Raw genomic sequence first — 17,056 nt, 5'->3', positions numbered from 1 at the left:
ATCTCATCTCCCACACTTTGCCCTTTGAGAAAAAAGATGATTCTTACCTCTCCATCAGAGGTTAACACTAAGGAATGGTGAGAACCACAGGCGACTTCAACAACTTTCTTGTTCACTAAGTTAGTGGAGACGTGGCAGGGAATTAAACCGTGGTTCGTTGTCCCATTGCCCAGCTGACTATAAGCATTATGGCCCCAAGTATACACCTCTCCTTCTAAAAAGAAAAAAGGATAAAACGGCTTTTGTACATTTATTGATATTAAGCACCTGGGCACCATAAAGTGGCAACAGTTGAAAAATAATAAGTCGAATTTAAAAATGGCCTATTTTTCCAGCCAGCCCTAGCCCACACAGAATACAGTCAGCACAGCCGGGGAGTTGCACTTCTACAAAACCTCACATTAAGGAAAACGCTCACTACAGAACCCAGACCTTTCCTGACAGACTCCAAGTGCCTGGATACAGGATACAGTTGTTTCTTCTGACACTGCACTGTTGTCAGCTAAGCACTGTTTGAAGAATGGAGCTCTAGAAAGGCAGCGTGCTTCCCAGACAGCACCACGAGGACTGCATGGCCCTGAAATCTGAGCATCTTAGAAGCCTTCCCTCCCCTGCTCTCTAGCTTTGGGTCCCTCTAGCCTGTAACCTCCTCGAGGGCAGGGTATGTGCCCACCAGCTCTGTTGTAATAAACACTCCCAAGCGCTTACAACAGTGCTCTGCACACAGACAGCACTCAATAAATACCATTGATTGACTGACGATTGATTGATTACCACTAGCAAAGGCTCTGGACCCAGTGGAAGGAAAGCCTGATGGCAAAAGAGGCCAAGAAAGTCAGTTCTTCTTCAAAAGAACAGTTCCCCAGGCTCAAGAACAAAATATATATTCCCCAAGCAGGAAGAGGACATAAAGGGTAATAATTCTCTCCATGCTGAATTAATTTACAGGCATTTTCCCTTTGAAACACAATGGGCATGTTACTTCTCTGTAAGACAGATGTAAGAAAGGAAACTAAGGAGGATCAAGGTAAAAAGAGCAAATGCTGGAAAAGAGATGCAACTAGGCAGAGGCAACTGATGATACAATTTTCCTAAGGCATTTGTCCAGAGGAGCACTGGATGATGATAATAATAATAATAATAATAGCATTTGTTAAGCACTTACTATGTGCAAAGCACTGTTCTAAGCGCTGGGGAAGATACAAGGTGATCAGATTGTCCCACGTGGGGCTCACATCCCCATTTTACAGATGAGGTAACAGGCACAGAGAAGTTAAGTGACCCAAAGTCACACAGCGGACAACTGGTGGAGCTGGGATTTGAACCCATGACCTCCAAAGCCCGGGTTCTTTCCATTGAGCCACGCTGCTTCTCTGTTAACATGTTACTGTCTCTCCCTTCCTCCTTTCCTTCTTCCTAGTTGCCAAGAAGGGAAATCAGATCTCTTCCAAGAGGCCTTCCCTGCTAAGCCCTTATTTCCCCACCCTATTTGCTCTCCCCTCAGCATCACCTAGGCACATGGCTGGTACCCTTTAAGCACTTTGATACATACCCTAGCCCCACAGCATTAATGGACATAGCCTTACCTTCTTATTTTCACTATCTGTGATTTATTTTCACGCCTGTCTATCCATCTAGACTGCAAGTTCCTCATGGGCAGGGATCACATCTACCAACTCTACTGCACTGTTCTCTCCCAAGTCCTTAGTACAGTGCTCTGCACCCAGTAAGCGTTCAATAAATACCACAGATTGATTGACCAAAAGGGAACTGCTGACCAAGGCAATCTCCCCACACCATCCTGCTACACCCAGAAAAATGGGCAGAACCAGCACTCATCCACAGGTTCTGCCTAGCACCCCGCCTGGACCCAAAAATTCAGCAATAAGGACAAAAATGTGATGGACCCATCTGTTGGGCCTTTTCTACCCCTTCACTAACAAGTCAATTTCTCCCCATAGGGAGATACCCCTGCCAATTTATATCGGGGAAGGGGACAAACGCTACAAGACTGGGTCTCCGTGCAGATGTTACCGGCTGTAGCAACGATGACGTGAGGGCCACTTCCATAGCTCAGGCAAGTTATCTTTTTGCCACACAGACTATCTATTCGCCGTGGTTCAATGGTGTTCTGGACATCACCCGTTCCTAAGCAGCCACTGCAGTTGGTTCCCAGCACAAAAACCTGTGGGAAAACGCATTGTTTAACTGGGCCAATTCTGGATCAGGACTATCAGCACATTATCACCATCATGATCACCAAATTCTTCATCATCATCAATAGTGTTTACTGAGGGCTTACAACGTGTAGAGAACTGTGCTAAGCACTTAGTTAGCTGATGTAGCTATCGTGAGCTAATGACATAAGCTGGCTTACGGTTATTCATTCATTCAATCGATCATATTTATTGAGCTCTTACTGTGTGCAGAGCACTATACTAAGCGCTTGGAAAGTACAATTCAGCAATAAAGAGGGAAAATCCCTGCCCACAAGGGGTTAACAGTCTAGAAGGGGGAGAGACAGACGTCACAACAAGTAAACAGGCAACAGGGGACGATTTCTTAGATTTACTTCCCCCAAGGTTGTTTTAACCTTAATTCCCTAACTCTCAAAAAAACCCCACTCTCCTGCCACGCTGCTAGTTACCCCTGGAAAATCCTTCCAGAAAACATGAGTTATGGTGGATTTGTTTGGAAAATTTTTACCTCATCATTTTCAGTAGCATACAAAACTTCATTTCCAGCACTGCCAAAGACACAAGCCTGACGAATTAACTTCAGTTCCTCTGGAGAACAAAGAGCAAAAATTGGCCACTTCCCCACATCTAGCATCTTCAGCGTGAACAAAAAAAGTGACTTTTATCACCTGAAAGAAAAAAAAAAGCAGCAGCAAATGTCGCACATTTGTTTCTGGAATAAATTTCCCTACATCCTTCTATCATAAAAATAAGAGCAATAAGTTCCCATGACTATCTGTAAGCTCACAGCTAATATTTCTTCAAGAAAGAAAAACAGAACTACTTTTATGCTATCTCCTTCAATAGCATGTGCTCCAAGCATCCTCAAACAGTCCCAATATGCCCTCAGAGTAACCAGAGGGGAGGGAGAGCTAGCCTCACACTCTTTCCAAGGACACAGATACGGAACATCCCCAACTGGTCATCAGATAAGCAAAACGTCATGTTAGGAATACAAGCCATGGAGTAGAAACAAATGAAACTATGGGCCCCAGCCTGGCTGCAAACCCAAAAACAGCGGAACATGGCTGAACTGAATGCGGGGCATTCAGGTAATGCAGGACAGGAGCAGGAAGATCACAGCAAAAATAAATACTCGGAAGAGAACAACACTGAAAGTGATGCCAGGAAAGCGGTCCCGAAGTTCCAGCCTGATGCCAGGTTTTTGTGTCCTTCAGTTTGGAGGTGGTTGCCGTATCTCTGGATAAAGCTTCAACAGGTAATGAGATCCAGATTCGCACAATACTTATCAAGTATGAACATCCACATGGAGTCTTGTGGCATGCATACTGCCGGCTGCTACAATCAATCAATCAATCGTATTTATTGAGCGCTTACTGTGTGCACAGCACTGTACTAAGTGCTTGGGAAGTACAAACTGGCAACGTATAGAGACAGTTCCTACCCAACAGTGGGCTCACAGTCTAAAAGGGGGAGACAGAGAACAAAACGAAACATACTAACAAAATAAAATAAATAGAATAGATATGTACAAGTTAAATAAATAGAGTAATGAATATGTACAAACATATATACATATATACAGGTGTTGTGGGGAAGAGAAGGAGGTAAGATGGGGGGATGGAGAGGGGGACGGGGGGGAGAGAAAGGATGGGGCTCAGTCTGGGAAGGCCTCCTGGAGGAGGTGAGCTCTCAGTAGGGCCTTGAAGGGAGGAAGAGAGCTAGCTTGGCGGATGGAGCTAACTTGGCGGATGGAGCTAGCTTGGCGGATGGAAAGAGTCTATCTTTTCAGTTCTCCTCTCTCAACAAGTAATCACACCACAGCAACTCTCAGACTTGTTATACGACAGTCTGCATCAGCTTTCGAATCAACCTGAGCAGAGGACAAGTCTAGAGGATCCTTAGTGGATGACATATGCCCATACCTCCACAGGAACGAGATGAAGGTGGATGGGATGAAAACTATTTTGGCTTCTAGAAAATACGTTGCACGTGATTATTTTGCGCTCGTTATTACAAGTGATCTATTCTCACGAGCCCTTAAAAAAATGCTCTGCACAGAGTAAATCCTCAATAAATACTACTGATTGACAAGAAAAGTGAATTAAGGAAGCCAGCGTGCCCTACGGAACGTAGTGACTGACACTAGGACACCCGGCTTCGTGCTACACTACAGGTCGACAAGGCCGTAGTAGTAGTGGTGGTGGTGGTGGTGGTACCCAACCTCCTAAATGAACGGAGATCTGGACCTACCACCAAAAAGGGAGCATCCCTGACTCCTCCCTCTTTTTCACTCCCTAAAGTAAGTCTGTCACTTAATCCTGCTGGTTTTTCCTTCACAACATCTTCAAGATCCCCCCACCTCCATCCTCTCCACCTAAATGGTCAGCAAGGGAGTCCAGGTTAGTCATATCCCAATCTGTCCACAACATCAGCCTCTTCACTGGTCACTCTGCCTCCGGCATCTCTCCTCTCCAGGGCGTACTTCACTCTGTTTCCCGGATCAGGTTTCTAAAACACTGTTCTGCATACTTCCCGCGCCTGAAAAACCTCCAGTGGTTACCCATTCCTCTCTGGATCAAGCAGAAACTCCTCACCACTGGCTTTAAGGTACTTGATCAGTGTCCCCTACCCCTTCTTCTCCCCCTCAGCCTAAACTCATCCTCTTCATTCCTCTGGAACTAACCTACCTACCCACTTTGCCTCATTCTCACCTCTCCCATCTTTTACCACCTTGTTCTAGCCTTTTCCCCAACCTGGAACTCTCTCCCACTTCAAATCTTCCAGACCATAGCTCTCCCCAATAACAACTCCTCCAGGAAGCCTTCCCCAACTTATTTCTCTTCTCTGCCATTTTGGGATTTCTGCAATAACTATGTATTTGCAAGCATCCACAGTTGATATGGATTCAGTCCATCTCAACTTACGTACTGTTTAAATAGCTCTCAATCGAGGGTATTTTTTTAGTGCTTACTGTGTGCACAGCGTTGTATTAAGTGCTTAGGAAAGTACACCTACACATATAAAATACCTGCTTCTCCTTCCCATTATCTGTATATTATTTGACTGCCTGTCTTTCCCAGTAAATGGAAACTTGAGGGCAGTGATCATATAAACTAACTCCAATGTACTGTCCCAAGTGCTCAAGAAATACAGTTGATTGACCAAATACGACTAGAAAAATGTCATGGTTGCAATCCTCTACAGTTCTAACGATTCATTCCACATGTAAAATTAACAGCTATTATCAAGAAGCCACATCTGTTTAACTCAAAGAGAAAAAGTGTGTTTTTACCCCTGACAGCTCTCAGGAACCTAGCCAGTGATTTATACCTGCACAAGCACTGCGGGGGGGCCACAAATCACTTCCCAGCTTCCTCCGTGGAATGCAGGGGAAGGAGTGGAGCCCAAACATTACATCGCTTTCTCTCCAGTGACGTAAGGAAGAGCACGGCTGTGAAAATATAAGATTTAATATCATATTCTCTGGCCTGTCTGCAGTCATGGCAGTGCATGGAAATCACCTATTTTTGCAGTTTAGCAAGCAATGAAACTCATTTGCTAGCACCTTCCTGGTGGTTTTGATCATCTGAAGGATTTTATAGAAAATAATACTTGGTGAAAGACTAGGCTTCAGAATTTATTTGTTCCTTTTTTTGGAAATTCTTCAAATCTTTGAGTGGGTAGATTTTTGTCAGAAGGCAATCTAAGGAAAATTTTTGCTGTTGTTATTTTAAAAGGGATTTATAACCAAGTAAATCAAATTGAATTTCTTCTTTTCCTCCATTCCCCTATTATCATCCGTAAAAATCTTCTCCCCTGAACTGGACTAGACTCCTTTTCATTTTCTTTAAGATTACCCCATATCTGAAATTAATGTAGGTCATCAAAGTTGAGATGGGTAAACTTACTTTTTTTCTAACTTCTAAAACGAGTCGCTGCTTAGATACCCTACCTACCCTTCCCCAAAATGTCACCTGCTCTTACCTTAAGAAGCCCAGGCCAAATAGGCAGATTGGGATAATACTAATATATCATCATCATCATCAATCGTATTTATTGAGCGCTTACTATGTGCAGAGCGCTGTACTAAGCGCTTGGGAAGTACAAATTGGCAACATATAGAGACAGTCCCTACCCAACAGTGGGCTCACAGTCTAAAAGTCTTATTTATTTATTTTACTTGTACATTTCTATCCTATTTATTTTATTTTGTTGGTATGTTTGGTTCTGTTCTCTGTCTCCCCCTTTTAGACTGTGAGCCCACTGTTGGGTAGGGACTGTCTCTATGTGTTGCCAATTTGTACTTCCCAAGCGCTTAGTACAGTGCTCTGCACATAGTAAGCGCTCAATAAATACGATTGATTGATTGATTGATTAAAAGTCTAATATATCTCTACCTCTGCTCAACTATTGCCTCTCCCTGGGAAGGTCTTACGAAACAAAAAAACACAAACACAAACCCCAAACACCACACAATGACAAGAATAAAAGGAAACTCTTGTGTTTCCTTAGAGAGGACGGAACACATATTTCTGCCTGTGGAAGCAAGGCCGGAGTATGTTCAGCCCCCAGTAAAAATCACCAAGCCTTCCCCTAACCCTTCTGAATGCCTGGAGAGGCCCTGCGGAGAGTTGGTAAAAACTCGGGAAGCCAGAACTGACATCCAGGGGAGAGGCTCTGAGTCAGCAGGCTCCCTCCCATTTCCTGAGATCCCTGCAGGCATTCTCCTTGCAGGACAAAGTGAGACAAGTTCTCAGAGGGCCATTTATTACCCTTCTGAATTAAAAAAAAAAATCCCTTGTCCCACCTCTATCCTTCCTCCTTCTGGTCTGTTGTGTTTGAAGGTTTTTCGTTCAGCCCCCTGAACTCTTCATAGAGAAAGGGCTCCAAAAATATTAGCCTTTGTCAACTCAGTAAATTTATTTGGTAAACTACATGCCAGGAGAAAAAGAAAACACTTGGTGTTTTCACAGTCTTACAAATGCAAGGACTGCTTGATACCAATGTGACCATTATCTGACACACATTATTATTTATTCATTTTTACTGATGGGGAGATTATCAAATGGCTTTTCCAAGTTCAAAATCAGCTGACTGGGAGAACAAAAAAAAAGTGTACTTTCTACTGAGGAAGGTTGTGTCCACAAGACTCTGCCATCTGGTTTATTCATGAGAGTAAGTTCTATTACTGCCAGTCATTCTCTTGCAACCTCTACAGTAGAACACGGAATTGAGCCAAAGAGTCACCTACTTGGACTGTGAGCCCCCGATATGGGACAGGGACGGTGTCCAACCTGATTAAGTTGTATCTATTCTAGTGCTTAGAACAGTACATGGCACATAGTAAGAGCTTAACAAGTACCATCATTATTATTATTATTATTATTTTTAAAAGGTAAAGATAACACAGAATTCAACAGAAATTTTCACAAACAAGCCTGAATTGAACCCTGGTTCTGATTGTGGGGCGAACTTTCAGCATTAGATCAATTAACTGTACATACATGAGTTTACCCAATGCTCAGAGGATGCTAAACCCTATCCTGTTACGTTCAACACCGGGAAGAATGCTCCCTTTCCCATTACCTTGGAGTCTGTGATTGTCCTCATCCTGGAAGATCTGGGCCAACTCGAATCATCTCCAATGGCTCTGAGACTCATGAGTCAGCTTTTAAACTGAACTAAGGATTTGAGCCCAGGTTGACCCCAAAGTTCGGGACGGCCCCAGAACTTTCTTGACCTCTCCTCCCCGACTGACCCTCTGGACTAGTTGGGGTTAGTCAAGAACCAAAGTAGATCCTTAAGTCCAGGTGGTCAAAATCCACTTCCCAGGTTTGGACCGGAACGTGGGGGAAGCAAAGACAATCAGCATTTGTGTAGGTATTTGCCTAGGTGAGTTTTCCTCAACATTTGGCTTCTAAATGGCTTATTCTGTAGACGATCACTGCAAACACATCAGAAGAAAAAATTACTGCTTTTCTGCTTGGAGCCCTCTTAGGCTAGATAATACTGAAGTCACACAAAAACTTCATTTTAGGAGTACATTGTTTGTTACCATCTCTTTATAATAATAATAACAATAATTACATGAATTGTTCATTGCTTACTATATGGAAAGCACTGAACTAAGAGTGGGTATGGATACAAGATAATCAGGTCGGGCATAGTTCCTGTCGCACATGGGGCTCAGTCTAAGACGGAGGAGAACAGGTATTGAATGCCATAATTACTGCTGCTACTACTATTATTATTACAGCCCCCCTTCCAAAATTATTCACTTGCATATTTATATTAATATCTATCTCCCCCTCTAGACTGTAAGTACACTATGGGCCGGGAAAGAGTCTGCTAGTTCTGTTGTATTGTGCTCTCCGAAGCACTTAGTACAGTGTTCTGCACATAGTAAGCGCTCAACAAATACCATTCACTGATTGATTTTACAGATGAGGAAACTGAGGCCCTGTGACGCTAAATGACTTACCCCACCCAGGTCACCCAGCAGGGGAAGGGGAAGAGCTGGAACTAGAACCCAGGTCCCCTGATTCCCAGGGCCCTTGCTCTTTATACTAGGCCAAACCGCTTCTTGTGCAATTCAATGTTGAATACAGTTTTGTACTACTTGAGAAGTCAGTCAGCCAATCAATCGTAGTAGAGAGAAGCAACATGGCTTAGTGGAAAGAGCACGGGTTTGGGAGTCAAAGGTCGTGGGTTCTAATCCCGACTCTGACACTTTTCAACTATGTGACTTCGGGCAAGTCACTTAACTTTTCTGTGTCTCAGTTACCTCATCTGGAAAATTGGGATTAAGACTGTAAACCCCACCTGGGGCAACCTGATAACCTTGTATCCCCCCCAGTGCTTAGAACAGTGCATGGCACATAGTAAGCACTTAACAAATATCATTATTATCATTCTTATCATTTATTGAGAGCTTACTATGTGCACTGTACTAAGCGCTTGGGAGAGTACAATATAACAATAAACAGACACATTCCCTGCCCGCAATAAGCAGCATGGCTCAGTGGAAAGAGCACGGGCTTTGGAGTCAGGGGCCATGGGTTCAAACCCCGGCTCCAACAATTGTCAGCTGTGTGACTTTGGGCAAGTCACTTAACTTCTCTGTGCCTCAGTTCCCTCATCTGTAAAATGAGGAATAAGACTGTGAGCCCCCTGTGGGACAGCCTGATCACCTTGTAACCTCCCCAGCGCTTAGAACAGTGCTTTGCACATAGTAAGCACTTAATAAATGCCGTCATTATTATTATTATTATAGTCTAGGGACAGCTTTGGTGTCTGTGGGGTGTCTAGGTGTGACAGATGTAAAGTGGAACAGCACTACAGCTTTCAAGACTGTTAGTTTGGTCTGGAGCTCAATACAATGTTGCTGCCACACTCAAACTGGATATGCTGACCTTCTTGATTCAATTTTCTACTTCCTTGCTTTAGTAACGGAAATGTGTGTCAAAATTAGCTCTGTGATGCCAATACAGGCTTTTAGTGATATGTACGGCTGCCCTGGTGCAAGCTGATAAATTTTCAGGCCCTTTGCAGAATAGAGAACAAATTTTCAGGCCTTATGCAGAACAGAGAATAAATTTCCAGGGCTCCCATGCTAATATCAACTCCAGGAAGCACACAGCCTGCCCTCTGCAACTTCTGAAGAGGTGGTTAAAGTGTGTGATTAAAGCCAGGGTCCCACCTGTAAAGCAGCATGGTTGATGAGACTGTGCAGACTAAAAATGAAGCATTCTCAAACTTAAGCAGGACTTTGGTGAAAAGGAAGAGAAAGGAGTTAAAAGTTAGGCTCAAGATATTGGCAAAGCACTGTCATTTCACAGCCACTAAAAACTTGAGCTTTGGACTGCAGCTGTTCTGGAATTTCTGCTTTGCTTCTAAAGAGCCTCCTCATTTAAATTATGTCATCATGCTCGGCCCCTAGTAAGTGCTCAATAAATACCACTGATTGATCGATCTCATCTACAGCTACTTGTGTCTGGAAAAGTTACTCTTCGGGATGAAGGAGAGCTCTTAGTTTAGTGAGTAAACTGGAAGGAAGATTTAGTAAATTCCATTTCAGAATTGTTTATACATCAAGCAAGAAAAATATGTTCCCAGCCTTGGTTAACCTTTCCTGAAGTCTGGAAAGTTCCAAATCAGGAGGGCAGGCACGCCAGGTCTTAGGCTCAAAGAAAAATGCACGCTTTTGTAAGTTGGAAAGCAAAATAAAGGAAGGAATGAATGAGAATGAGTAATTGAAAAGGCAAACTTCTGCATCCAGCCACAGCATTTCTTTTACCTCTTTCAGCATCTGCTTTCAAAAATAACTTGACCATGCCTTACAGGGAACATTAGAAAGGGTCCAGCTAGAAAATGCCTACAATGTTCATGGTCTTATTAGAAAGGTTTCAAACATTTGAAATAATGAAGTGGTTATACAATCTCATCTGTCTTTCTTTGCACAATCAAACCAATGTATCAGAATCTCTATGTCATTCCATCCTTAGAAAAAAATTGAATTCTTCTCTGCTGAAAAAAGAGTTCACCTTTGTCATTGTATCTGACAATAAATGGTGGTTTCCCAGCTGGGTGGGTCTAGTTTTTGGAACTACCTCCTAAATTTTGAATATACAAAGAGGGAAACCTTCAATGAGGTGGTTCCCATGACAGCCACAGCTCACCTGTACAGTTTAGTGAGTAGAAGGACACGGATTTAATACTTGAATTCTGCCAGGGCTTCTTCATCTGATTCCCAGGTAACCTTGGAAGAAGGCACTAAACTTCTCTGCTTCGATTTCCCAACAGTACAAAGGCCATCCCTGAATAAAAAGAGAAACAGAACAGTAAATCAATAAATGGACTGAGGCCTTGCGAACCGTCCGCTTTTAATCATACTTCATACCATAGGCCAAAATAAATTATCTTCTTATATAAAGGAGCACTCTGAATAACCTTAAGGTGACACAAAACTGCACATTTGAAACTTAGCCAGGGCACCAGTATTCAGACAATGAAGTAACAGGCAACTCATCGCTCCCAATAATTAGGAGCCATTCACTATGAGCATTCTCCAGCTTGTGCTGGTGGCCAAACCTATCCCTACTTTAACCTTTTGCACCACTAGATCAAACGGAAAGACTTTACTGCCCAAATCGGGAAAAAATATGGTGCAAAGGGTAACATATGTGGACCTGTGACTGGTAGTAATTCAAGGGCTGGAACACCTGTGGAGAGTTGGAGCTCCACCTGGCCTCCAGGAGCTGGCACCTTGGACTGCACCACAATTCAGGTATTAATCAATCTTCAATTAGTTTTACAAGGTGCTGACAATCAAACACAAACACAGATAACATGGGCAGGGGAAGAGTGAAAACAGAATTCTTCATTCCCCCCCACCCCCCGATTGACATGCTATACGGAAAGAGAGACCAATCAATCAGTGATATTTATTAAGCACTTTGTGCAGAGCACTGTAGTAAATGCTTGGTAGATTACAATATAGTTGGTAGGCACGATCCCTCCCTCTAGAATCTTACTGTCTAGTCGGGAGAGAGAGACATTAAAATAATAACAGGTAAGGAAGGCGACCAAACATAAAGGCATGTACATAAATTCTTTGGGGGCAGGAAGGGAGAGGGGAAGTACTTAAGTGCTGAAGTGGTGGCACTAAGTGGGTGAGGCAGTAGGGAGGGAAAACAGAGTGTGTGTTGGGGGGAGGGCAGTGGCGGGGGAGGTGAAGGTAATGAGAGCTTATTCAGAAGAGGCTTTGCTGGAGGAATGTGACTTTAGTAAGACTTTGTAGATAGGGAAGTGCTGGTCTGTTGAATAGGTATGGAGGGAGGGAGGGAGGGGAAGTTCCAGGCAGGACAGAGGGCATATTTTATTCTACTTAAGTGCTGGGGTTGAGAAAATGTAATGACATCAGACACGGTCCCTGACCCACATGGGGCTAACCAAACATAAACATGGTCTCCAAATACGTGGCAAGAAAGATCCCTCCAGATTTCCTTCAGTTACCATTTTAAAGATCCTTACTATGCTCGACACACTGGTTGCCAAGAACCAAAGGTGATGAGATCATTTTAATATAAATATTATGTGCACATAGGACCATAAAGTCTAATGTGGATGCTGAACAAGTATATTTTAAGTGACTTTCTATGAGAAACTCCTTTATTTAATTCTGGACTGGGAGTTTTGCCCTTGGACTATTCCTACACCTGAATGTTTTTAATGCATTTCTGCCTGGGGGCCATCCATCCTTAATCTCAGTCCTCCTATGTCCTTGTGATTGTCTTCCCGATCACAGTTAATGAGGCTGAAAAACATATACCATCAGAGCAAGGACATATTGAAAAGCACATATGCATGGACACACGATGAAGACAGTTCAAACCTAAATGATTTCACTGCAGGAAAACCAAAGGTCATTTAAAAATCAAGCCTAACAACAAACAATTTGGCCCTGTAGGTACGCAAAGACGGGAAAAGAAGTATCTTGGGGGCATTGCTACTTTTTCATGGAACGTGTGTTTTATACGCTGCAATCACTGATGTCTTTGGAATTGTGGGGCCTGAATTCCCAGTCAATCGGTCAATCGATGTTATTTACTGAGGGCTTACTATGTGCCAAGCACTGTATTAGGTACTTGGGAGAGTACAATCGGGTAGAACCGGGAGACCTGTTCCTTCCTCATAAGAAGCTTATAGTCTAGAGAGGAAGGCATACATTTAAATAATTTACAGAGTGGGGAAATGGGAAAGAATGAAGATTTGTACATATGTGCTGCTGGGGGTGGGGTGATTATCAAGAGTTCAAGGGATACAGTGCTCTGCACCTAGTACGCATTCAATGAAGCAGTGTGGCCTAGTGAGAAATAGTGAGGCCAAGTGGAGAAAGCCCAGGCCTATGAGTCGGAAGGACCTGGTTTCTGATCCCGACTCTGCCAACTGCTTCCTGTTTGACCTTGAGCAAGTCACTTAAGTTCTCTGTGCCTTGGTTTCCTCCACTGTGAAATGGGGATACCCGTTCTCCCTCCTACTTAGATTGTGAGCCCCGTGTGGGACAGGGACTGTGCCTGACCTAATTCACCTCAGCACTGAGAAGAGTGTTTGACAGGCAGTAAAAGTGCTTAACAGATATCATTAAAAAATACCACGGATGAAGATTCAGTTGCATAGGCAATGCAGAGGAGAGGAGAGATGACTGTGAGCCCACTGTTGGGTAGGGACTGTCTCTATATGTTGCCAACTTGTACTTCCCAAGAGCTTAGTACAGTGCTCTGCACACAGTAAGTGCTCAATAAATACGATTGATTGATTGATTGATTCTGGCAGAACTGAGTACATTAGCAAGATGGTCAGTGCCATTCTTATGGCTCAGGCTCCCAGAAATAAATACTAAAACTGATATTTGTAACACTCCAAGCACACATTAAAATGACCGCTTAAGTGCATTTTTCAAGTACTAGTTCCTGTTAGTGGTGGGAGAGAAGAATCTGAGAGATTCCTTCTAGAGGCTCCTAATTAGGGACCCAAAAACTACTGGCTCAAGTTCTACCCAGGAGCCATTTGACTTAAGGAGTCATCAAACAAGGATAATCCAGAGCCACTCTATCTGCTGGCTGTCTTCCTAAACCTCATACTGGGCTGCACCTGATACCCATTACACCCCTCACAACCATTCTCTTTTCATGTATTTTAATTTCACTGCTTTCTTTGTAAACTTGTTAACCACACCTGGGAACAACAATCATAAAGGTTTCTGCTGATGTACAGGCATGATGAGCATCGCTTATCAAAAAAGCAATCAACTATGCTGCTCTGTCGATTAAGCAATTCATAAGGCTCACGGCAGACCAACCCCCACAAAATCCATCATCTGTAGAATAAAAGAACACATTTGCTAAATAGTACGTCATATTAGCCAGAGACATACAAAGATGCCTCTAACCCAGAAAGTTGGGTTGAGGTTGCTATAGGAACCCAGACTGTCAACATTGACAATGAAAATAAAGTGTGGTAAAAGGATTTAAATCCAATTTCATTTGAATGGTGGCATTCACATTACTTCAGCGTGTTGCTTTTCAAATGAATTTATATCCAGATGCACCAAATACCACAAGAACTCTCATGTCCTTTAAAGTCACCTTCTTTCTCTCTCTCTCTCTCACACACACACACACACACACACACACACAGAGCTCCCTTTATATGCACTTTGACAATAACATCCCTGTGATGGAGGAAGTGCAGGGGCAGAACCCAATATGTAAACGAGATTGGCTCAACTAATTCAAGCAACCTACTTAGTTTCGGCAACCTTTTTGTATGGCAGAGCCAAACAAAATGAAATCTTTGACCAGTTGGGGAGCAATGAGCCAGTCATATACTATATGGGCTCTCTCTCTCTATGCAATATCATTCCATCACGCTGTGCCTGGCGCCATGTAATGATGTCATTTGTGCCAAGTGGCTGCTTTATAACAACTACTGTTGCTACCAGTGGGAAAAGGGAGAGGAGAAGGCAGAGGTAAAGGGGCTCACTCTCTTCCATCTTTTCCTTCTACCATCTCCTCCCCACCCACGCCTGGGGTGCCACAGCCTGTTACTTTGAAGGACACATTTCTCTTTTAGCTCTGGCCAGTCCTCTTTGCCAATCTGTGGCAAGTCTGACCCAAAGATCATCTTGAATGAATTAATATCTCCCTTTAAGATATCAGCAGTGACAACTTTTAATACTAAGTACGATCAAAAATGTAAACCCACTAGATTAGCATACAGATATATTCGTTTTCTTATCCACCTTTTTTATGGTATTTGTTAGGCACTTACTAATTGTCTGGCACTGTACTAACCACGGAGTAGATACAAGCTAATCGGGTTGGGTCCAGTCCCGATCCCATACTGGGCTTGCAGTCTCGATCTCTATTTTACAAATGAGGTCTCTGAGGCCCAGAGAAGTGAACTGACTTGCCCAGGGTCACACAGCAGACAAGGGGCAGAGTCGACATTAGAACGCAGGTCCTTCTGACACCTGGGCCCATGCTCTATCCGTTAAGCCAAAACCACTTCTCAAACCTAAAACCATCTTTAAACCTACCTAAAACCAAATCAGTTGCAAATGAAAAAAAAATCCAACTGCATATTAAAATACAAGTCTCCAAGAGAAGTTAGGCAGCAAATTATCCTAATCTTTGGATCCCGTTTCAGCAACACCCCATGGGGCTGGGAGGTGGATGAGTTGTTGCTCCCGCCCCCATTTCCCTAACCCAGGTAAACCTGGCCACTTCCTCTAGATTATATTGCCTTACGTTCATAACAACATGGTTCCAGCCAACTGTTATAGATATCCCATCCTAAAGCCGAGTTAAGAGTGAAATATTCAGTAGTAGCGATCCAAACTTTCCCGGGGACTTTGAGAGAACTTAGGCCCACATCAGGTTCAGTGCTCCACAAAGAGCTTGGGGTTTAATAAATACTATTACTACCCTATTTTTCCTCACAGATGTGACCTAGACAATTGTTCTCCTCTCTGATCCAACCTACCAGGGTTAAAGGCATCTGAAGGTGGGAATCTAATCATCATCATCATCATCATCATCAATCGTATTTATTGAGCACTTACTGTGTGCAGAGCACTATACTAAGCGCTTGGGAAGTACAAGTTGGCAACATATAGAGACAGTCCCTACCCAACAGTGGGCTCACAGTCTAAAAGGGGGAGACAGAGAACAAAACCAAACATACTAACAAAATAAAATAAATAGAATAGATATGTACAAGTAAAACAAATAGAGTACTAAATATGTACAAACATATATACATATATACAGGTGCTGTGGGGAAGGGAAGGAGGTAAGATGGGGAGGTGGACAGGGGGACGAGGGGGAGACTAATGACTTTCTCTAGGACGGCAACCTGTTTCTACGAAAGCCATCTGATTTTAGTATTACCAATACTAAATGAGAGTATTAAGCGAAACCTAAGGGTAAGTTATTTTGTTTCTTACATTTTCCCATTTTTTTCCCCAGAAAGGTAACTTTGCATCAGAAATTACACTATCATATACCTCGCGAGCATCGGCGGCTCTAACCTATCACTGAAGGGAACAAAACGATTTGCCGTTTGCCAGATTTAGGACGGGCCGAATTGGTAATCGACCCTTGTCAGGGGTGGAAAAAGGTAACCTCGCCTAACTCAGCTTCCTTAAAACTTTCCTTAATCACGACCGACGGGGTGAGGCCCGGACGGGCGCTGGTAACGACGGTTATTGTCAAACCGCTTCTAGCCTGGGAGCCCGTTGTTGGGTAGGAACCGTCTATGTTGCCGACCTGTACTTCCCAAGCGCTTAGTACAGTGCTCTGCGCGCAGGAAGCGCCCAATAAATACCATTGAATGAATGGGGGGGGCGGTGATCCGGCGGCCGGAGAGGGGGGAGGGTCCCTAAAAGGTTTCCTCAGAGGAGGGGCGGGAGTCACCCCAATGCAAGCGGTGTGTTTTGCAGGCAGGCGGCCTCGGACAAGGAGAAGCGGCGTGGCTCGGTAGAAAGAGCCCGGGCTTTGGAGTCAGGGGTCATGGGTTCAAATCGCGGCTCCGCCAACTGTCGGCTGTGTGACACGTTACCGGGCCTCAGTTCCCTCAGCTATAAAATGGGGATTTAGACTGGGACCCCCCCCCGGGGGTCCACCTGATCACCTTGTGACCTCCCCAGCGCTTAGAACGGTGCTTGGCACATAGTAAGCGCTTCATAAAATGCCATCACTGTTGTTAAGGAGGGCGCTGAGTGGGGGAGCCGAGGCGGGGCAGAAGGAGTGAGGGGGGCCGCGCCCAGCTTAGGTAGGGCCCGCCCCAACGAG

General features: G+C 43.9%; 1 protein-coding gene across 1 annotated transcript in view; it reads right to left on the bottom strand.

The window, feature by feature from the left end:
* The window catches only part of RCBTB2 (RCC1 and BTB domain containing protein 2), a 29,955-nt gene extending 13,603 nt beyond the window's left edge, over positions 1-16,352 (bottom strand). Inside the window, 6 exon segments of the mRNA XM_038761952.1 lie at positions 48-214; positions 2,035-2,185; positions 2,707-2,786; positions 10,880-10,964; positions 10,966-11,017; positions 16,270-16,352. Coding sequence (XP_038617880.1) covers positions 48-214; positions 2,035-2,185; positions 2,707-2,786; positions 10,880-10,964; positions 10,966-11,017; positions 16,270-16,280 — 546 coding nt within the window. The 5' untranslated portion in view covers positions 16,281-16,352.
* Positions 16,353-17,056: the final 704 nt, after the last annotated feature.

Source organism: Tachyglossus aculeatus, chromosome 20, assembly GCF_015852505.1.
Source record: "Tachyglossus aculeatus isolate mTacAcu1 chromosome 20, mTacAcu1.pri, whole genome shotgun sequence".
Lineage (NCBI taxonomy): Eukaryota > Metazoa > Chordata > Mammalia > Monotremata > Tachyglossidae > Tachyglossus > Tachyglossus aculeatus.
Note: the sequence above shows the minus strand (reverse complement) of the source record. Positions and strands in the feature narration are given on the sequence as shown.